Below are 23,258 nucleotides of genomic sequence, written 5' to 3'. Positions count from 1 at the left end.
GTGTACTAGTGCGCATTTGATAACAGATTGCAGGTATAAGAGGGAACAAATTATTGCAAGTCTTACATTTCATAAAAGAAATATCTGATAAAACTGTATGCTTTTCAAGCATGATTGTCAGTGGCGTATTTTTAAAAAACCATTTTTATTGTTATTTAACCATTTTTTTAAACCTGTTCAGTATTGTACTGTCATTACAAAGGATAATAAGATGCTATTATCATATAGATTTCTTGGTCAAATCATCTTTATTTGATTTGATAATTTCAATATCATTAAAATGAGAATGGATTAGCTATTTTCATCCTTTATTTGAAGACCATTAATGTATAAAAAATATTTTCATTTTTTCCCGCGAATAAGTACATTTTGAAAGAGGATTTAGCATTAATAAAAGTATTGAAGTGGGAAATTTGAATGAAAAATATCAAATATCATGTTTCACAACGTGTAGACTGTGACCACATAATGCAGTCTGGCAGAATCCACTCAGTAACATTTGAGAAAGAATTGAGAATTTTAGAAACCTCAACCAATTCAAATTATCGTCTGTTTTTGTGAAAACAGATGGCACAAGAAATAGTTGTCAATGACATAAAATTAGAATCTGATTCCTTAACAGAAAAAGAAATTTGTCTTAGAAAAGGAAATTACTGAAAGTGAATATAAAGCTGTTCGGCAAGCTTTTCACTACTTACAAAATAATATAATGAGTAAGGAAAAGTTCTTTGTAAGAAAATTAAGAGTTTAGAAAAATCTCTAAAAAGAAGTAACCTTTTATTTACATAAAGATATAACCCTTTGTTTACATATTAAATAAAATTAATATGATTTTTTATTCGAGATTTGTTTACGAAAGTTCCTTATCCTTTTCCCAAGGAACTGGTATGTTAATAAAGTAGCAATATTACTACTAACTGTAGTATAATACGCAATGAAAGTCCTTTAAGTTTTTTAAAATGAAATATACATAAAAAAACATTTCAAATAACGTGGTTTCAGTGTTGGTGAAAAATATACGGTTATTCCTGATAGTATTCTATGTTCATATTTGTATAAAACTGGACAATTACTTCGTTGATACATAACGTAATTTATTTTATCGAACTCTTAGCTCTATAATAATAATAATTAAAAAAAAAACCCTTTTCGGTTGGTTTTTATTTTTTTCTCTAAAAGAACTTATTCATTCAGATCTTATTTTTTTAAGATAAAATTAGTCGGCTCATTCTGGCAGAGGACAGCAGCTAATCAGACAATAAATTCATTTCATTAATAACAGTAGGATAAAAATTATGGCACACGTGATGAGATACATAATATGATTAAATATTTACTAGCTTTCTAATTCTAAATACTTTAATTTCTAAATATTAAATTACAGTTACATGATAAACGTTATTATTCATATCTAATATAGCGTTAGACAGATTCAATTTTTTTTACATTATGTAATTTTGTAATACAAATTCCTAAATAATATTTTTTTTTTAATTACGTTTAGTGTTGGAAGACTAGTTGTGACAAAACGAGCAGGCTACGACGATGAAAGCGGAAACAACGACATGGAAGACATTTCGAGTGAATATAAATCTAAAGAAGGTAAAATTTTAAAACTCCATATTGTTTCACAGTTTTAAGGATGCACCCCCCCCCCCACCTTTACGATGTCTTAAAATTTTGTGCAACAATTAAATTTCTGATGAAACATTCAATCCTGATAGTCAATATGCCAGAAAATTTGAAGGAGATTCAAAGTTTTAGTCTGAGACATCATAGTATATAAATTCAGCTTGATTCGTCATTTTTAAAAATTTTTATTATAAAAATTTGCTTTTAATTATATGTAATACATACATGTTATCACTACTATGACAAAAATAGATTTAATATTGTCGCATTGCGCGTGAGTATAAAGCCTGTAGCTAAAACAAGAAAAGCATTGCTGCAAAATAACTGTAACATATTTGTTTTTAATTTATTTAAATTAGAGAAAAAAAATTTTATGAAAATAAAATTAAGTGTTACTTAAAACTTTATTTTTTATTCTAATGTGGTGTAAATTTTGGTGATAATGTACTTCAAAACTATGTTGGAATTTTTTTTAATTTTGATTAATTTGTAAAAAGAATCTAATTAAAATTTTGAAAAACCCTTTGTTTGTGAGCACCTTCTACTCAAGAAGTGGCTAGGACAGGGTGATGATCACCATCGCGATATTTTGTCCAAGATAAATCGATATATAGAGAGAGAGAAACTTTATTTATTGCAATATCAAATTATAAATAACCTCTCTCAGCATAATGAGTTGTCAAAACCTCTAACAAAGAAAAATAAATTCTCATTTGCCTTACTGATTTTCATTAGCATGATAAAAATATAAGTGTTTTTCCTTCCAATATAATAATTAAAAATAATTATATTAAAATAATTTCAATAAAAAGTGTTACAATAGCACTTCGTTTCAGTTATATCTGCATTTCTCAAAATATCATAATATTTTATTTCTTCAAAAATGGAATTTCAATCTCTTTTATTATAGAATTAAAATAGTTAACAAATGACGGGTGAACCGATCTATTACTAAAAATAATCTTTATCAGAAATGCAAAGTGAAATAAATTAATAAACAATATATTATGGGATAAAAATTGAGCAATATTTCTAGAAGTATAAAGCTCTGAAAAATTATATATTTTTAAAAATATATAGAAGCATATAACGATGAACATCATGAGCTACCTAACATATGTTCCACTCATATACATTTTGAAACAAATTCGAATGATAAAAGTCTATCAATCCATCAACATTTATGTACCTTCCCAAAGTGCTTGCGAAGCAATACATTCTAATCTGATTGGAAGATTTTACTACACTTATTCTCGATGGCATGAATGTTTGATCAGAATCAAAAGTCCAATCAGCATCGAAAATCGATCAGCTCGATACGTATCGAAAGTTCGATTAAACTAGACAAGCATTGAAGGCTCAATCAAGATTGATGAGCATTAAAATTTAGGTAGTGATTAAATGACTAGTGAACAGATTTGCTGCTAAAATTTAGCCTTATCATAAATAAAAAAACATAATTTGATGAACAATATATTATGAAATAGAAATGAGGCAATATTTTTAGCGATGTTAAGTTCGAAAAATTATATGTTTTTGAAAATTTAATAGTACATACACAGTAGAAAAGAAAATGTATTAAAAAGGGGGAAAATCTAGGTATAATGTAATTCAAAGCTGATTTCGAAATTCCAAAGATGAATATATGCTTTCATCTTCGAAAACGCTTTCGATTTGCATCGAAAATTTTATCAAAACAAAATTTATTTACAAAATGGCGAATAACTTGCAACTTTAATTTTTCAGAGTTTTATGCTTTAATCATATATATCTATTTTTGTTTCCATCATACTTTTATCATAGCTAATAAGGTAACAAGTTATTCACCGAAAATTTTTTAAGAATTGTCTCAAACAATAAAAATAATACAATTTAAATTTTATACTTATAACATATGATCATTAAAATTTGAAAAATATAATACACATTTTTAGATAAACTAAGAATGAACTAAATTTAGCATAGAAATATAAAGCAACAAAAAGGGTGATGAAAATTGCTGGCATTTTTTAAATTTATTCTTTTATACATATAATTACATGCATAAAATTTTAAATTTTTCAAAAACAATAAATAGCGGAACGAGAGAAAAAATTTATTGACTTAAATAATGTTACAAATTTAAATCTAAACTTGAAATCTGTATAAATATAGTTTAAATTATTGACATAAATTATACAAAATTTGCAACAAGGAACTCTGGTTTCATTAGTGAAAAATGTACGTCGGTGCACTTTACCATAAAAAAACTATTTCATTGGACAACAAACTTTACATAATAGTTACATCTGATTTTTTAAATGTTTAATTTATGGTGATATTTTATTTTTCTATTTCATAATTCATTATTTTTAATTCATTTTTAAAACATATTATCTGGAGTTGGTTCTTTAGAGGATAAATAAATCGAAATGGATTTTAGAAGGAGAATTCAGCAGTAAAATATACAACTGTAAAATCTCTTCAAATATACTAAAGATAAAAGTTGGAATAAATAGCTGTTAATCTACGAAAATGGAAATTAATTGTACGTATCGATTCAATGGATAGTGATTCATCGTCATGCTATCAATCGATCGATTATTTTCCAAAACTGATATTAAAAAAATTGTTATTTCCGAAATATCGATTTTTTTTCTTCGATATATAGAAAATTGGTACAGCCCTAGAAGTAGCTACATGTAAAAAATTGGAATCTATAGATCTAACGGATTGTCCTGTAGAGCATTTTGGACAATCTTCTCATTATGCATGTCGCAACTGACAGTAGTAGGGCAACTTATAAATATTATCATATTGAAAATGAGCCTTATTTTCTTCCAGGATCTATGGAGGAACGCATGGCTGTTTTAAATGCTGCTAGAAGAGGAGGTCTCACTCATATTTATGATATGCCATCACCAGGCAAAGAAGACGTCTTGTTTACTCTCCTTGACATTGAAAAGGTTCAAATTGGACAACCTTTTCATGTAATTGTCAAAGTGGAAAATAAAAGCGAGGAGACCAGAACTGTTACCTCAGTTTTGTCAGCCAGCTCCGTCTACTATACTGGAATAATAGCAAGAAAAGTAAAAAGAGCAAGAGGTGTATTCACTTTGAAGCCTAGGCAAAGTAAGTTCGATTATTTATTGAGAATTTACGTCTTTACAAACAAAATATATAATCTTTTCCATAACAAGAATCATAGCAAGATGTATTATAGTTTCCGTAAAGAAAACCTTAACCTAGATCTTTGAAGGTTTTTATAAAAAAAAAAAAAACGAGTCCAATAATGAATAAATGATGCATATAAGTCATATCTTATAATCAGAGTCTTGTTATAAACTTTAGAATCTAAAGAAATAATTTTTTTCACGTTTATATAAAAAATAATTGACTCTTCTCCTTACTTAACTTAACCTTTGAACATTTCAAAAATAAATTCATATTAACACTGTGGCTACAGAACCGGGGAATCGGGGATTTCATTGAAAAGTTAGGAAATTCGTAAAAATATCTAAAAATCGGGGGAAATTCTGCGCGAGAGCACTTCGCGTCATATGTGCGTGCAATCGTGGACTTCAAGTTATCATTTCTGTACATCCGAAGCCTGATGTCGCCAAAATAATCATACCTACAGCAACCAAGGGCAGCTTTCTTTCTAGCGTTTTGCAACTTTTTGGAATTTCATTATGATAAGAAGAGCGATAAGCTGATGATGTTGTTAATAACAACCCTAATGAAACTTTTGGAAAGATCGGCTTTCACTTTTTAAAAAACAGAGTGCGAATAAAGTTTGGTTCAATCTGCCCTCGGCTCAAAACTTTGCAATGATGCCATATCTTTATTAAAAATTATAATTATATTTTCTCCTGGCAACAGTATTGTTGATTACATTTTCTCCTGGCAACAGTATTGTTGAAAGAGGATTATCGATCAACAAAGATTGTTTATTGGAGAAAATGAAAGAATAAACGCTCATTGCAAAAAGAATTGTTTATGACAGCGTTCAAACAAACAGTGGAATAAGTAATTTTAAGTGTGATAAATTTATGATCCAAAAATTAGGAAAGAAAAGAGGGAAACAGCGTATCAGCTCAAAGAATTAAAAGCAAAAAAAAAAGAATCTTGAGCCAGCTTAAAAAAGAGATTAAAGTTGAAGAAGAAAATCAAAGTTTCAAAATTTTGCTAAAGGATGGTTTTAAAGTTTTTTTAATTCACTTAAGTCAAGCGATTGGTTGTTTTAAACTGATTGATTGTTTTTAAATTGGTTTTTTATTGTTTTTTAAGTTGTAATCTAATAATTAATATTTTAATTTTTAATTGATTCTTATTTGTAAATTAATTTTTTGCATTTTAATTAAATAGGTTGAGCTATTATCTTTAAATTAGTAATTTATATCTAGTATCAGTTTAAATAAAAAATGAAATAAAAATTCATTCATTTATAAAATTATGAAAGTTTAAGTTTTTGATTAGAGGAAATAATTTCTTATGATTTGTTAAGAAAGTAGTATTTGAAAGTTTCTTTTGTTTAAATCTTTCCTAAAATATATATTATTATGTGCGTATAATCATACTAATTTTATATTTATGCTGTAACTTTCAATTCTCTTAGATATGCAAAAACCATTAATTAGTTATAGAACCATCTTAAAATTTTGTGCAAAGATCATAATAGCCATTACTATTAATATAATTTAACTTGTGTTGCAAGAAATAATTTTAATGTTCCCTTTACCTCTTATGCAATTTTAGAAGAAAATATTTTCTTAAAATTTCCAGTTTTTGCAGTATAAGAAATGCAATTAACTGTTTTGATACTTTTTTAAGTTGTTCATTCCATGTTTAAAAATCAAATTTCATGAAAATATACTTTTTTCATATTAAGTAACTTGTAAAATTGCTTTTAATAATATATATTGTACACCTATATCGATTCTGAGGAAGGAGAAGATCAAAAACTAATACAGTTAGCTTTTATCAGTCATAAAAATGTTGCAAGATTAGTCAGGTAAAAGTCAGTGAAATTTTTTTTCTGTTTCTGTAGCCACCTTGTATTACATACAAGAACTTCCGTTTCATTTTACAAAATTTGTTGATTCCAAAATTTATATTTATATACATACTTATATTGCTTACTTCAGTATGCAGCAATGTTGCATATGCATTTTTTATTTATTCTCAGCTATTTAATATGCTTCATATTCTGATTTTTCTAGAGGAAGAACTTGGCATCGAAGTAACCTTTGACGACTATTTTGATAAACTTGTTGATTATGCTATGCTGAAAATTTATGCTATATCTACAGTCAAAGAAACACAGCAGACCTGGGCAGAAGAAGATGATTTTCAAGTTGAAAAACCGCCTTTGAAAATAGAGGTACTGAATTTGATTTAAGATTAAATAGTTGCTTGTTAATTGTCATTGTTACGAGTTAATTTTTACTATTGTGTGAAGTATTTTTTTCGGACATCATACTCCTTCAACTACTTAAGTTTCTTTTAAGAATCTCGAAGTTCTATGTTGGTTTGATGTTATTCATAAAATATTTTAAGACGGCTCATGATGGAACAAGAATATGAAATAAATTTGATGCCGTATGGACATTTTTTTTTCTTTTTTTGAATTTGCGTCTTAAATTAGATATGCTTTTTTCCCTCCTCTAATAATTTCAAAAATGTCTACGCGAATTGCTCCCCTTTTTGTCGTTTGATAAGAAAATATTTTAGATAAGAGTATTCCATAATTTCCGTAATATTTATAATATGATTACTGAATTGCCATAAAACCAATTAAATATTTTTCTAGAACCAAGAGACTTTTTTCCTTTACCTTTTTGAAATCCTGCTTTCAAAGAAATCACAAATGTTTCTCCTATAAATAGAAAGAATAATCACAAGAAATTAATATAGGCTAAATGACGATTCATTCTTAAGACTTCTTCTCCGGTTACTCAACATTTTTTGAGAATAGCAAGAAGTTAAATTATACTGATGAGCTATTTATGTCAATAAATGGCAATTTTATTAAATTAAAATGTTCTTCAAGTTTGTAAATGTTTAAATTCATTTTCCATTAGACTGCACAATAGACTTATCTCGATCTTCCAGTAAAGCGATTAATTTTCATCAAAATTGTTGTAATAATAAAGTGTTTATTGTTAATTCAATAACTATTAATGAATATGAAAGTAAATTTTATTAGTCAGAATATTTCATAATAATCCTATTTCCATCTCTTTAATAGTTAACACGTTAACACTGGTGAGGCTGATTAATTATCACAGTTCAGATATATGATCAACCTTTGAACAGATGATTATTTATGTATATATGAAAGATTATTCAAATGAGAACTACCTCTAAAGCGGTTGGTTACTTATGTAAAAGGGCTGCTACTACGACAAGCTTCTGAAGAAAAATTATTGTAATCCTAATCTTTATTTGAGAGGCATCTGTTCGCCGCTCTGTCGGTCGTAATGAACAGCAGTTTATATATATATTATAGATGGCATTTTCATATGTTCGTCATCTAACAATTTATTATAATAAAATACTTATCTGAATCTGATAGGTTGAAGGCCCTCTTCAAGTGTACAGGCGCCTGAATGTCAAAGTTTCCTTCACGAACCCTCTGAATAGGAAATTAGAAGACTGTGCTATTACTATTGAAGGCCCAGGATTAGCTGAGCCTCATCGATCATTTCTAAAGTAAGTTAAAATTTTAAGAAATCAATTTGCAAAATGCACTTCAAAACTGGACTTTAGTTTTAATAAATGAAAATATTTCATGATTAGTTATGATTAAAAATCAGCTTCATGAAAATTCCACGATTCATATTTTGTAATGTATTTACAAATGGTATAAAAACGTTTGTATTATTGAAGATTATGCATGTCTTATTTTTGATTTTATATGCTCGTTTGTTCAAAAATTAAAGGGAATGTAATCCTTTCTAACGCCCCCGATTGACTTCACCTTCCAAAGCCGATACTTTACAACCAAGCCAGTGTGACCCCATGTCTCTATATGGATACTCAAAAAAGGCAGGCCCCTCAAAAGGCTAAGAAAACTATATTATTCACGAAGCAATTGCATAATCGTACTTATAGAACTGCATCGAGATTAATAATATATCATTCATTTTTCATAGGGATGTGGAACCTCGAGGTGTCATGACTCATGTGGAAACACTGATTCCAAGAAAGAGTGGTCCACGGAAGATCACCGCAATATTTACTTCTCGCCAACTGATTGAAGTTCTTGGAACCAAACAAATTGTGATTCAAGATTAAAAGATTACATATTTACAGAACATGCACTTTCTTAGTCAAGAAATGGAATATTTGTAACTCAAATGCTTTATAGAACATTTTATACATGCAATACTATAAGCACATACTCATGTAATTCTCGAAATATAAAATATTTTTATGAAGATGATATCCCCAATTGGCTTATAAAAAGTAACGACAGAAACTCAGAGTTGGAATATTCTGTTCAAAATATTTTAGAATCTTTCATGCTTGATATGCAAGACAAACTATTGATCTAAGATTCACCATAGAAATTATCCAAAACCTATGTTAGCAGCTATTCTTACATTTGAATATTAAATGTTCCCAAACATGTATAAAGATAACAATTGCTTTTGGAAAAATAACACTGCGATGACAGATACAACTTTAGCTGACATGCCTAATTCCGAGGAATGTCTCAAATTGTTTCAAGCCTTAGTATTGTAAAATGATTATAATTTGCAAGGAATGTAACAATCAATAATGACGGCAATATTAAAGTAATCCCTTTTTATGTGAGTGGAGGAAATAAAATTGTCAGAAAGTTAGCAAAGGAATAAACATAAAGCTTACTGAAATATATATATATTTTTTAATAAGGATGCAAAATTATTAAATGAATTATTACCTTCTCAATTTTTCTGAATTTAAGGATTCGTGTATAAAAAGCATAATGTAGTTCCTAATAGGAAAAATATTGGTTTCAGATTCAATCTATACAAATTTGAACCAAAATTCTCATTTGGATGAAAACGATCAGTAGTATATTTGATTACTTATCTGAACCAACGAAACTATTAAATGAATATACTCTTTTTCATCAACTTATTCATATATAGTGGAAACTCGCTTAACGAGTATAATTCGCTCACGATTCTTATTCGTACTGCGAAACAATTTTTTCCATAGGAATGCATGTAATGTAAGACAATGAGTACCGTTCTAAAAACAAATTTATAATAATTTCTTATTGATGATGCTTTTTTTTTTTTTGCAAGAAAGTTGTCTAAAGACATTTGTTTTTGGGCTATGCTTCAAAATACGTCGAAAATGAGACGCAACTTTATCATTAAATGAATTTTTAGCGCGCTTAGCTACTGCCTTATTTGGGGGGGGGGGGGTGCTTCTGAAAGTACGATGCAATAATTTCCCATGCTTTCAGCATCTGTCTCATTTCACTGGAAGGTTATTGTTCTGCGAGTTAATTATTTTCTCCTCCGCAGTTTTTTGCTGTGACACAGAATGCAGCTCCATAACTTTTTCGGTAGTTCTGACTATGTTCGTCTACCAGATCATCGATGATGTTGCTATTCATCTTTAATCCCATAATCTTGGCTAAAGATACATTCACATCGATTAAGGCTCTACAGGCAGTGGATAGTGTTGCAGAAGTCGCTCTCTGCAACGCTATCCGGCGAAAGCTTCTTCCATGTAGATATGATGGTTCTTCAAGACTGATACAGGCCAATCGAGTATGTGACATCACGGCGTCTCCTCTTTGTGCGAAATATCCGTCGTCAAGCAAGTCAATTTTTTATACTGTTTTGTTAGTTATGTAATTTCACTCGTTAGAGCTTCTCGCTAAGCGAGGTTTTACAGAACTTGCTTTTCATATCACAATATGAAACCATAACGCTTCCCAACGTTTTTAAGATTTAATAAACTGCATTTTTTGTTGTTCCACTTCTACTTGGAAAATATATGAAACTATCAGATCAGTTATTTCTAAACACACACTAAGAGAAGCAGACATGACCTTAAGTGTGACATCACGATGTCTCCATCACTCGTTATGCGAAATCGTTCGTTAAACAAGTGATTTTTTTTAACAATTTTGTTTGGCCCTTTTGTTTGATAAGTTGGTTGAAGGTGTAGAGATAACTTAAAGGAATTCAATTCTTTTAAATCTAATAAGCTTTTAATAGAAGTTTTCAATTGTTATTAAAATGCTTTATGATTTTACAAATATTTATAAATATGAGCTATAGCAATTATTAAAATTGGCTGCATCCTGGAAAAGAATCAAACGGAGGAGGAATTAAAAATCTGCGGCGAGTTTAATACTTATTGGAAAGAGAATTTTCATTTTTGCTAAAGTAGCAGTTTATTGGGGTAAGAGTTGTAAGGCTAGTGAAGTATTTTTATCATTAAAGAGATCTTTTAAAAGCGCATATAAACTTTATTTCAATAAAAATCTTTACAAAGTCAGACGAAAGCCAAATAAGAGATTTTCATTAAAATATTATCCATTACAATTATTTAAAAAGACATACATTAAAACCACCAAAACTGCTTTTCACTTTTGTACACGCTTTGCCCATCTTCATATTTAAAAGGTTAACAAACTCCCAAGTAATCTAATTATCTCAGTACTTTTGGTTGTACATTCATTATACTGGAATATAAAATGATACGTATTCTTTACTACCGACAGACGTACAAAGTAAAATTGATGTCAACTGACATGACATGTCAAAAGTACCCCCCCCCCTCATTTTTTATGGGGGAAAAGACGATTATCTCATACATTTTCAAGTCAATATTTGAGATTTTAATGATGAAAATTCGAATTAACCTAAATTTCTTAAAACATTACTTTCAAAAATTTGTGGAACTAAGCTAATCAAATTCCTATGAATTTTCTTAACTACACTCAATACCTAAAATAAATGTGCCATTATTTAGGCATTAAATTAAATTACATTAAGCATTATAAATGATAATTGCATTTTTTTTTTCAGTTTCCCCAGTTCGTTCATATTCTTCCATTAATAAAGGTATAGGTGTAGTGAAATAGTTGTGAGTATATACTACAGATTTAGCACATATCTGAAATCTAAATAAGTTATACAAGAACTTGAAACGTGAATAAAGAAAGACCTATAACTTTAAAATGTATTTAATTATATACAAATAAAATATTCACAATATAAATAAATATGGACTTTTACATTGCAGGCAAAAACTTTGTCATATTGCAAATACTCTTGCAGTCCATACATCAAAATGTCTATGATTATACACAGATGAAATACATGAATATTTGACACCTGACAAAAAAAAATCAATTTATACAATATCACACATCAAATGACTGGAAAATACACTGTCATTCTTAAGACATTTTGATGCTAATCAAATTATACCATCAAAACATTTATACAATTTTTTTAAAGTTTTTAATAAAATACAAAAAATTATCACAGAAAATATTAAATTTCACAAAAGAGGGGAAGAAATGAAGTGGAATTATATAGAAATGTATCTAAACCATCAATCATTTGACTGATAAAATTAAATAAATCGAAAGCAAAGCGTATGAAAACTTCCAAGAAATTTTGCCTCAGACAAAAATTCTTGGAACAAGATTGATTTCTTTAAATTCAAATTAAATATTCAGAAATCTTCCTGGTTCTCTAGACCTACTTTATAAATGCACTATAAATAATGCATAAATTGATGTTAACAGAAAAATTCATTGATGAAACAATTTTAGACACATTTAAACTTTTTTTTTTTTTGTTTCATCTCAAAATTAGATGGAATACGATTTCATTCAACTATTCATTGATTCGCTATAAAAATACATATATCTAATAATAACATTCAATGCCTTTAATAAATAATATATGCTTATTTACAAGATTATTTATTCCATTTCTAATCAAGATGAGAAAATTGAGCGTAATATACAATTTATGACAAAAATGAACTACTTATATAGAAACCGATTTCTGAATATGAAGAATAGTTACTGTAGAAAATCAATTTTTTAGAATTTACATATTAGTCATAGATAAAAATCTGCAAAAGCTGGAAGCACGACTTTGGTTTTTATTAAATTATACAAAAGAATTTGAAAAATGTTTTAAGATTTCAGTATACTTTAAAGGTTATTACATGTCATGAGAGATCAACCCTCGACAATCAATCCCAAGTTATAGCCGACACAATCTGCTCACGTGACACTTTATAGCCATTTAGCAATAATATTGATGAATTGTTTCTTCGTCCATAAAAGAAGACTTCAAGTAGAAAGTTAATCTTATTCTTAGGAACAAAGATTCTTAAATGGCATGTTTTCAGTTAAATTATACTTCCATCAAGCTAATCTTAATATACGAGTCCTATATATAAGGAGTAATTAACTTAAACAAGTCTGTTATACAGTTTTTAGATTTCAAACCACATCTATGGGAAATATAGAGCACATAGCCTCTACCATTTCTGATGCATTTATTAATATGCAACTCTTTTCATATTTAGGAACTCTGCATTCATATAAAAAATATGCGAAAACTTTTTTGATGAAAAAAGGTATTTTAAATCTTTTCAATAAATTGAAAAAAAATTCAAAATATTAACTGTTTCGGACTAGTACAATAAGAAATGTCTATCTACAGATGCTTGTGGAGATGAAAAAATCTGAAACACCACAAGAACACTCATTCATTAGCATTTCATGCTCTTAAACAGTTTTCGGACATCAATTTAATGCTTCGCTTTCAGTACTTTCTCCTTCAACTGGTTCATATTCCTTCATATCACCTTTCGACTTCATTTTTTCCATTTTCTCCTTCTGTTCTCTTTTGAAGAAATCAAACTGAAAACATAATATAGTATATGAATTAAAAAATTTAAAAAGTCAGATAAAAAGAACTATAAAATATTATATATCTCTTAGAAACACTTAAAATGTTAAAATTCAAATATATTCTAAGATATGTAGTTATTATACGAGAATAACTTACTTTGATTAGTAAAACAAGAATAATTAGCAGTAGTAAAATGCCAACACCGATACTAACGAATATTATCCACTGCGCAATTTCTTCAGATTCACGAAGGGCGGAGCTTACAATAGCAGTTCTAACCTGCAAAGTAAAACAGTATTATGAATATTGTAATGCAACATCCTCATTTATAGGGTTTTTTTTTAATTCATACATAAAATCAATTTTAAGACCAGAGAATCAAGAATGTGGATTAATTTTCTTTTTAAATCGAAAGTTTTTCCACAGTTAAGCTTATTTTGTTAAATTACTAGTAAAATAAATAGCTATGGGCAGAATAGGAGAAGAGAGTAGGGGAATTACATCAACCAACAAAATCAAAAGTGAGAAAGATGAACTGTTCTCAATAAGATTCTAAAAATAATTTGTTACACACCTACTTGGTACAAATGAACTAAAATATCAGATAGAAGGATCAAGGTGCATAGACTAATTTTATCTTAAAAAATAAAAACTTTATAAGTATACCTAACTTAAACACCAATGTTGATGTAAAATTTTTTACAGTAAAATAGTGAATTTAATGAAACAAATTAAGTGGAATATTAATTAAATGTCCAATTTCATACAATTATGAATATAACTTACTACTAGGAATTAGTTTCAAGGTTGGTGAAAAATATTTACTAAGTTATTTAAAATGCTTCTTTATATGTTTATCATTTAAAAAATCTTATTAAAAGATTTTCATCTCATATCTTAAATTATTTAATTACACTACAGTTAGTAATATAAAAAAAAATTTATACTACTACTTCGTTAACATGCCGGTACCTCGAAAAAGGTTAAGAACATAAATAAACAAATTTAGAATATACAAATCATGCTTATTTTATTATATATATAAAGGTTATTTCTTTTTAGGTATTTTTCTAAACACTTTCAATTCATCCAATTTTTTCACTAATAACTTTAACAAACTCATTAGATTTATTTAGTGGAAAAAGAGTCTGGCTTGTTGAACAGATGCATTAGCTTCATATTCAATTTCAACTTCATAACGTTCAAATAACGTTTCAAAGAGAAACGTTATTTTCCATAAAGATATCAAGAAATCAGAGTAACTTTTTTCATGTCACTGACAATTATTTCTTTCGCCATTTATTTCTCCAAAGGTATGCCATATTTTTAGTGGACTGATGTTGATAACATTCTCAATTCTTTAGTAATGTTTACCGAGAAGATTCTGCCAGACTGCTTTATGTAGTCATAGACTACATGTTGTGAAACAAAAGATATTTTTTATTCAAATTTCCAGCTCCAATATTTTAATTAATACTGAATCCTCTTTCAACAGATGCTTACTCATCAGAAAGAATAAAAATAGTTTACAAAACTCTCAAGTTTTTTTTTGTTTGTTTGTTTTTTAATTTATGGAATTTAAGTAAAGGATTTTTTTTTTTTAAAAATCATCCCATCTCATTTTCCTGACATGAAAATAATTGAAATCGAATAAAGATTATTTGAATAAAATATGAGAATAGCATTTTCATAACGTTTTTTTATCCTTTCTGATGAAAGTATAACATGGAACATGTTTCTTTCCTCTGTAAAAACAATGTTTCTTAATCATGCAAAATTTACTGAATATCAATTCATTATGCATTCGAACATTTTTAAACAAACTACTGATAACCATGCTTGAAAAGTATTTAATTTTATCAGATATTGCTTTTGTGGAATGCAAGTTCTTCAATAGTTTCTCCCTTCTTATGGCTTCACTCACTTTATCAATTGCAGAACAATATACATTGTTAGAAAAATCACATTAATATTGGCAATTTACTGAAAAAATAATTTCAAATGGAAAAACGTTTTCAAAACTTTTTTTTTAAAAAAGGAAAACAATCGTTGTTTTACTAATTTATGTATATCAAATGCATAAAAACCAAAACTTCATGGTAATTCATATATTTCATGCATTTCGTTCAAAATTTGGTAGAAATATACAAATTTCGTATCAAGAAATTCCAGATCAAAGTGTTTTTCAGTTACCGTATTCACATATATATTTCCAAGAACGAGTTATGTGCAAGTTTGAATCATGGAGATTGGGCAAAATCTCGAGTTCGAAATTTTTGGCGATTTCAGTTCTTTCTCTTTGAAATGTTCGTATACAAATTTCGCATTAATTTAGTTTTGATATGATTTCGAAAGAGCAACAAATGTCTTACAAATAATTCCAGCGCATCATGAACGTTTTGCTTTAATTTTATTTTTAAAGCCTTAAATTCAATATATTTCACTTATGGAAATTCATAATGAATGAGATACACCTTTTCTAGCATATTGCAAAAAGTTAAAAACTTTTGCACTAATAACGGTAGCAAAAATCTTTAAATACTTCACTAATGGCGGGACATTAAATAATGTTGAAATATAAATAACAAATGCTCTACAAACATGTAAAAACGCAATGATGAGCTGAAATTACTGTTAAAAACAAGCGCTTATGGTTTTACAAGAATACATAAAATTATCTCTAAACAATAATAAGGGATTTCCCTCTCCCTCTATTTAAACAAGCGAAAGGGGTGGAAAGAGTCCTGGAAAATGAAAGGGATATATTCCCCCTTATTTACAGTAAGTTACAGAAGAATCAAGTAAATGAAAAGGATATATTTTTCCCATCCCATCAGTATTTCCATAAACGGATATAAAACTTTTTCCGCTGACCTGCTGATTCAATAAATCTATTAACAATTGAAAAATCTAACACTGCACAGAAAATACGGCCTATAAGCAGAAGAATTAGTGTGTGTGTGTGTGTGTGTGTGTGTGTGTGTGTGTGTGTGTGTGTGTGTGTGTGTGTGTGTGTGTGTGTGTGTGTGTGTGTGTGTGTGTGTGTGTGTGTGTGTGTGTGTGTGTGTGTGTGTGTGTGTGTGTGTGTGTGTGTGTGTGTGTGTGTGTGTGTGTGTGTGTGTGTTATATTTTCCTTCTTCTGAAGAAGAAACAAGTATCTGAATTTAAAAAAAATAAGCACTTTTAAGGGGTTTTTTTTAAGTGCCATCGAAAACAGACAATCTTTAAGAGCTTTTAATGCTGCTACGCATCTTGAGGATTTATTCTGACTAGCTGAATTTACAATCAGTTCTAAAGCATACTAAAGATATGAGAACAAAAAATCCAACATAATTCAGGTATTAAATATCTATCGTATACATATTTTTTTTTTATTAAATAATTCAGAAAGCATTAAAATTTAAACAATTCTCAAACAATCTTGAAAATGCAAAGGTATGCTATATTAAATGCTTTCATTCCATAACTGAAGATTTCTACTGCAGAAAAGGAGAGAGAATAGACATTTCCCATCCAGCTCATGGTGCAGAATGGTCCCCCCCCCCCCCCAATTGGAGTAGTAAAAAATCTTGCTTCAACGTCTTGTTCTGAGAACATAAAATCTTTCCTACATAATAATTAATACCATAACTTCCGAATATGTTTATCCATCATTTGTATAAAGAAAAGATATCAAATGCCGGCATATTTACATTATTATGCATAAACAGTAAAAACAATACCCTAAAAAACATTTTTTTAAATCATATTTCTATATAAATTAAAAGAAATGTTTATCTGCCATAATCATGGTTATATTATATAGTCATTTAAACTTCATAATTTGCATATATTCAATACCATAGTCTTATCGGGATGATGATGTTTAGCAACAACGCCGCTACCGTCATCTCTAATTTGTACTTCTCCACCAGTGAGGAATTCTATTTGATACCAAGGCTCCTGTAACATGGGGGGAAAAAACATGTACAATCATATTATAATAGAATCTTACTTCCTAACGCTATCTAAAAGTACAAAAGATTAATTACTTTCTAATACAAATTATAGATGTATTTATGAGCTCATTATATTCTACATTTATATTGCTATAATTTTAGCGATTCAAAATTTCCAAATTGTTGAAAGTTTATCTTGTTTTAAATATGTTAATCAAGAAAAACAGTTGAACATTTATTATTATATATTCATTATAAACAGAGAGCAAAAGAATTATAATTTTAAAAAGGAAAAAATTAAATTAAACAAGAAAGTACGGGAAAGCTTTGAGCCTCTAACTCTTAGTACATTACGATATTAGCATTTTCTAGATTAAGTAAATAAAATTAATGGGACATGTTACTGAAGAGCAGTAAATAAATAATAAGATTAAGAGAAAAAAGCATGTGTAGTTTGGATGTTATTTTAAGCTAAAATAGTATGACGCTTATTAACAGAGTAATTAAACTGAGAGTTAATTAAGATATTGAATAAATGAGCAAAATAACTAAACAGAGAATAAAAATTGAGAGAAAGAATTAACGAAGTGAAATGTCAATATAAACTTCCTTTCTCTATAATTTACCCGGATTTATTTGTACTGTTGATCGGTTAAGAAGCCAACAAAACTGTATGAACCATATGGTAATGATTTTCCTTATTTGATTATATTACTCATTAGAGGGCTGTAACCTTTTTTTTAAAATTAAAATAAAACAATCAAAACGATTAAAAAATAAATCTAGCAAAAACTTTTTCTACACTCCAATATCCTTAAAGTGTTAAACGTATGAAACAAAAATTTTAAATAGCTATTTTGTTTCTTTATATTTAAAAATTTGAGGATTTCAAAAATTGTCATCGAACCATTTCATGACTTAACACATAAAATCCGCATGCCTTTACTTTATTTTAAAAACTTAAAAATATTGTTCGGCATTCAATAAATTTTTACTTACCAGTACTTCATTAAGAACAGTTAAATTCACCAATATAGAAACTGTAATTTTCGCAAATTTTCTTGTATCTGAAAATGGTGATGCTGAGCACTGAATGGCCATACACTTGGAGGTTTCGCAATTCTTTAAAAAGGAGAAAAAAACTTTAGTTTAAAGCAACTGATATTTTAAGAATCAAACGCAATGCATAACAGTTGAGCGGTTACTCACTATAACAATGTCTTTTCGCTTCCTAGATGTCTTTTTATCATTGCTCCGCTTAAAACGCAAAGGAGCTGTAGAATCATCAGAAAGTTCGGAAGATCCTATTCCATAATCTAAACCAAAAAAAGTTGTTTTGTTTTCTCCTCGTGCTACAAGTTCATCATCCATAGAAACCCCATCTCTGTTTTTCTTTATATCAACTTCAATGGGTTTGAATTGAATGTAAGTGTCGTTACATTTAGCTGGTATAGTCATAGCTTTTCCACTGTCAGCCTAAGAAACAAGAACATTACTTTCCGTCTTCAAATAAAAGTGCAGACATTATTTATATTTAGATTAGAATGCAATTTAAAAGCACAGCATCGAAAAAATATTTACATCAAGTAATCTACAGGCATAAACAAATTATTAGAAAAAGACTAAATTCTTGCTAAAAGATAAAAAAGGAACAAACATAAAACTAAAATGTATAAAATTTCAAAATCAACTTAGGTTAAAAGTGTAGAAGGGATATCGACGTCTAAGTTGCTAATCTAGAGAAGCTACCATGAAGGCAATAATATTTGTGTTTATGCTTAAATGGCAGTACTTTTTAGAGCTATTAGACCTCACCATGTCACTGAACTGAGTAAATAATTACTTTTGAGAACTTAATTGTTAAACGAAAGCACTATATAGCAAAATAACAGCTATAAACGTTTCAAGATTTCATTCAAAAATGACCTTCAATTTGTTAAAATTAATGTCTCCTTTGAAAACACATAATGAATTGTTGGAATTTCGAACAATGTTCAGATACTTTATCTGGCTTTTCCTCTCTTCCTCCTTAACGAACATTTCATACAATTCAATACCATCTCTTAATTTTGCTGTATTTAACCACTGCTGCGCCTGGTTCCGATTTTCTAGGTGTAAATTATATATAATTAATATTTGCAATCTGGAATAAAATTAAAAGCTTATATGATTTTTAGTTATGTGTTAAAAACGAATATTTTTAACTATTCTTTCATACATGTTTTTGCATCGTAAAATTTTAAAAATTTGTGGAATTTTGTATTTGATAACATATTTATTGGTGAAATTTCTAAATTTAAAAGAATTTAATTCTTCTGCGTGCTTCCGGAAATTCATTTCCAAAAAAAATATGAATCGTTAAAGAAACTTAAATTTATTTTTAACTTAGAAAAGTGGCCGAAAACTCGTTCTTGATAACGTCCTTTTCAAACTAATTACGATTTTTGAAGACGTGCATTTAATAATAAACGCCAGAAAGTTACAGTACAATTTTGTAACTATCTATCACAATACTTTCAACATGTATTTTTTAAAAGCATATTGTTGGTAAAATTTCATCTTCAAAAGTACATTTAAGTTTTATTTAAATTGAATAATGCACCAAAAAGGAAAGCACAATTAATATTTACCTCTAAACTTGTAAAGGTAACAAATTCAACAATTCCATCTTGTCCTTGATATTGTGTAGGTACATATAAAATTATGTCAATGACTTGGACTGGACTAGGACCATGATTCATCACCTAAAGTAATTTCAAAACACACTTTTTTAAATTGCAAATATACAAAGTAACAAAGAAACGAAAATGCACGAAGAACTTCTTATGAAACCAAGCAATTAAAAATTTAAAAAACAAAACATGATAGCTTTGGTATCATGTATTGCAATGATGCCCTCTCTTCCAGCAAAGGCAAACTGAGTTAGTTATACAATATCAACAATTATTAAGATACTTTTCACAAGATCAATTGACATACAGTCAAATTTGCTTTTTTATTTATGCATTAACATTAATTTTTAGGCGCTTAATATAAAATAGGTGAAAAACCAAAATTAATATTTTGTATAAGAGAAGAGATAAAATTACAATTGTAGTTAAATTCTTAACTTACAAAATAGGTGTGAGTGATTGGCACAGATATTCTTCCCTCTGTTTTCCCATCATAAGGAATTTGCTCATGAGTTGGAGTACTGCAATACATGAGAAAACATTTGTAAATTAAAATATTTAAACTGCAATAACATAATAGCTAAAAGTAGAATCATACATACCCAGTTATACTAATATCAGCTACTGCTTTGAAACGAAGAGGAATTTTCACAGCATTATCTTTTGGATTTATTTCATTACTTGCAGTAATTGCTTCCAAACCAATTTCAAGTTCCTTCTTGTCTGTTGGAATCTTGGTTAAGTCTAACTTAATTTGTATCTTTACCTAAAAAGTATGATGTTTAAAACAGTTTAAAAGAATGAAGAAAAAAAAATGATCAAGTTTATGAAATGCCCACAGACACTTATTTTGTCAATAATACTTCACAAAATCTATTTAAACCATTATTCACATATTTCATACAATGCCAGAATTATATTAATAAATGTTCACGATCCAGTATATGTTGCCCCTTAAAATTCTTTTTTATTAATAACGAAGGAAACTGTAGACATTTCTCATCTATGATACAATAGTCATTAATTTATGTTATAAATGAATAAAATATGATTCAAAAACCGAATCATAAAGCAAAATTAATTTTCTGCAAATCTTGCGAAGTATTTACTTAAAAAGGAAGTAGACTGACATGATTTGGCTATCAACTGATTAACATAGTTAGCATATATTAGTTAAAATCGAAATTGCATGCTAAAAATAATTAATTCATTTCAAAACATTGTACAACAAAATACAAATTGAATGGTTCATAATTAAAATTACACAGTAGATACCACATTTGTAATATTACCTTTTTATCCTTTAGGAGAGGATTTCCAAGATCGCATATAAGACTAGCATTTCTTCTTTGGATCTGTTGATCATTATATTCAGAGCAGATATCCTGATTTATACTTGGCAGTTCCGGTGGCAAATAAATCAGTAACTCAGATAAATAGGCAGGTTCACCCGAATTGACAATTTCAATTGCTATGCTAAGAGTGTTCTTTTCGCCTATAATTAAATAACTCGAGCTGGAAAAAAAATGGCTTATTAACAAATGCCTAAAATTTGTTCTCGCATAAATAATTCCCCATTTGCATAGAACTTTTAAATAATTATTCAATATATGATTAAAGAATGTAGCTTTAAAATAATTTAACTGCAGTTCATTATTTACGGAAGTGAAATATTGACTATACTAAAAAAACTTTCTAAAACTAACAATAGAAGTCCTCTAAAGAATAACTTTTTAGGGATATGCTTTTTTTCTGCAATTACTATTTTATCTTACTCAGAAACATTAATTAGATGCAGAAACAATTTCTTTAATAAAAAAAAGGCTTTTAGGGGAGATTGATACACTTAATTTGATACATTTTTTTGAATTATCTCCCAAAACCAAAACTTTTAAAAAATAATAAATAATGACACATAAGTCGTTTTGTTTGCCAGGGAATAACAGTACAGTTGCTTTTTGGAAAATGATGGATTTTTCAAAAATAAGTGAATTAATTCTCAAAAAAAGCATGCAGGTTACAAATTATTTTGTTTATTTTTCTCAGATTTTCTTCTTTTATAAGAAATTACATAGTTGAAATTTTAAAATGCAGAACTGCATATCATAAAATTAAAAATCACACTAAAATAAATTTGAAAACTTAAGCTTTAAAAAAGAAAAATGACTTGCTTTTAAAAAATAGCATAAGGAAGATAAAAATCGAGTATCATAAATTACTTACTCAGAATGACCTAATAAAACAGCAGTGACACGCAAATCAGAGAGGCATTTATCATCAGTTCCGCATCCAGTTTGAAAGGTCACCTAATCAATGATTGACAATTTTATCGAAACAATTTTTAGAAATTCCATCATTTTTCACAAAAAATCTAAACTGTAAGATATTTTAAGAATGGTTGCTGCAAATATAAAAAAATAAAAACAATAAAAACTTACAGATGATGTAATATTGCTTGGAGACATTGGATCTATGACAGGGGCCATCCTATTGAATTGATTCAAAGAACCATTTGGTGGAACTAAGCTGTAACTGTACAGTAGCTGAATTGGAGTAATAACATCTTTGATTTCAGGCTAAAAATAAAAATAATATATTAGAGAAAATTATATGCAATAAATATGCAAATTTTATAAATGAACTTCTAAGAATTGCTAAGGAACCCTTTATTGTTCGTATTGAAACTAATCTGACAAAGAGTTCTCATCATGAATTCGGTAAGAGAAAGCAGGATCAGCTATTTTAAAAGTATTTTTTCCAAAATTAAATATATTAATTCTCAGCATTTTTTTATTTATATTTTTTTAGAAATCTTAGTCAGGGAAACTGAACAATCTAGAAATATTCATGGCTACATAGCGGAATTTCATCCCTATTAGCACAAGAAATAATACAACCTCCCCACGATATAGCTCGATATTCTGAATATCGGACAATATTGTGAAAGTATCGTAACAATATCTTAGGGTATTGTGTGCTAATAGAGATGTTTAAGAGTGCACAATAAGCTATTTAAAAAATTTTAATTATATAAAAAAATTTAATTATATCATGCTTAAAAATAATTTGTAATTATAAATTATTCAGGGCTTTTAAACAAGAATAACATTTCCTATTGTAATATATTTTTTTATGAATTG

At 28.2% G+C, this 23,258-nt stretch overlaps 2 protein-coding genes across 5 annotated transcripts in view; one reads left to right on the top strand and one right to left on the bottom strand.

The window, feature by feature from the left end:
• LOC129961046 (hemocyte protein-glutamine gamma-glutamyltransferase-like) overlaps positions 1-9,058 on the top strand; it is a 79,572-nt gene extending 70,514 nt beyond the window's left edge. For all 3 annotated transcript variants that reach the window (XM_056074845.1, XM_056074844.1, XM_056074846.1), the window contains exons 11-15: positions 1,505-1,602; positions 4,456-4,743; positions 6,834-6,994; positions 8,189-8,325; positions 8,769-9,058. In XM_056074845.1, the coding sequence (XP_055930820.1) occupies positions 1,505-1,602; positions 4,456-4,743; positions 6,834-6,994; positions 8,189-8,325; positions 8,769-8,910 (826 nt within the window). In that variant the 3' untranslated portion in view covers positions 8,911-9,058. The remainder of the gene's footprint in view (positions 1-1,504; positions 1,603-4,455; positions 4,744-6,833; positions 6,995-8,188; positions 8,326-8,768) is intronic.
• Positions 9,059-11,822: 2,764 nt separating this feature from the next.
• LOC129961045 (integrin alpha-9-like) overlaps positions 11,823-23,258 on the bottom strand; it is a 75,781-nt gene continuing 64,345 nt past the window's right edge. For both annotated transcript variants that reach the window (XM_056074842.1, XM_056074843.1), the window contains exons 17-27: positions 22,557-22,694; positions 22,342-22,424; positions 21,411-21,633; positions 20,721-20,884; positions 20,561-20,639; positions 20,077-20,190; positions 18,656-18,922; positions 18,446-18,568; positions 17,349-17,450; positions 13,665-13,787; positions 11,823-13,516 (exon numbers count right to left, since the gene is read on the bottom strand). In XM_056074842.1, coding sequence (XP_055930817.1) covers positions 13,400-13,516; positions 13,665-13,787; positions 17,349-17,450; positions 18,446-18,568; positions 18,656-18,922; positions 20,077-20,190; positions 20,561-20,639; positions 20,721-20,884; positions 21,411-21,633; positions 22,342-22,424; positions 22,557-22,694 — 1,533 coding nt within the window. In that variant the 3' untranslated portion in view covers positions 11,823-13,399. The remainder of the gene's footprint in view (positions 13,517-13,664; positions 13,788-17,348; positions 17,451-18,445; positions 18,569-18,655; positions 18,923-20,076; positions 20,191-20,560; positions 20,640-20,720; positions 20,885-21,410; positions 21,634-22,341; positions 22,425-22,556; positions 22,695-23,258) is intronic.

This window comes from Argiope bruennichi, chromosome X2 (genome assembly GCF_947563725.1).
Source record: "Argiope bruennichi chromosome X2, qqArgBrue1.1, whole genome shotgun sequence".
NCBI classification, from domain to species: domain Eukaryota; kingdom Metazoa; phylum Arthropoda; class Arachnida; order Araneae; family Araneidae; genus Argiope; species Argiope bruennichi.
This window is presented reverse-complemented; position numbering and strand designations above follow the sequence as displayed.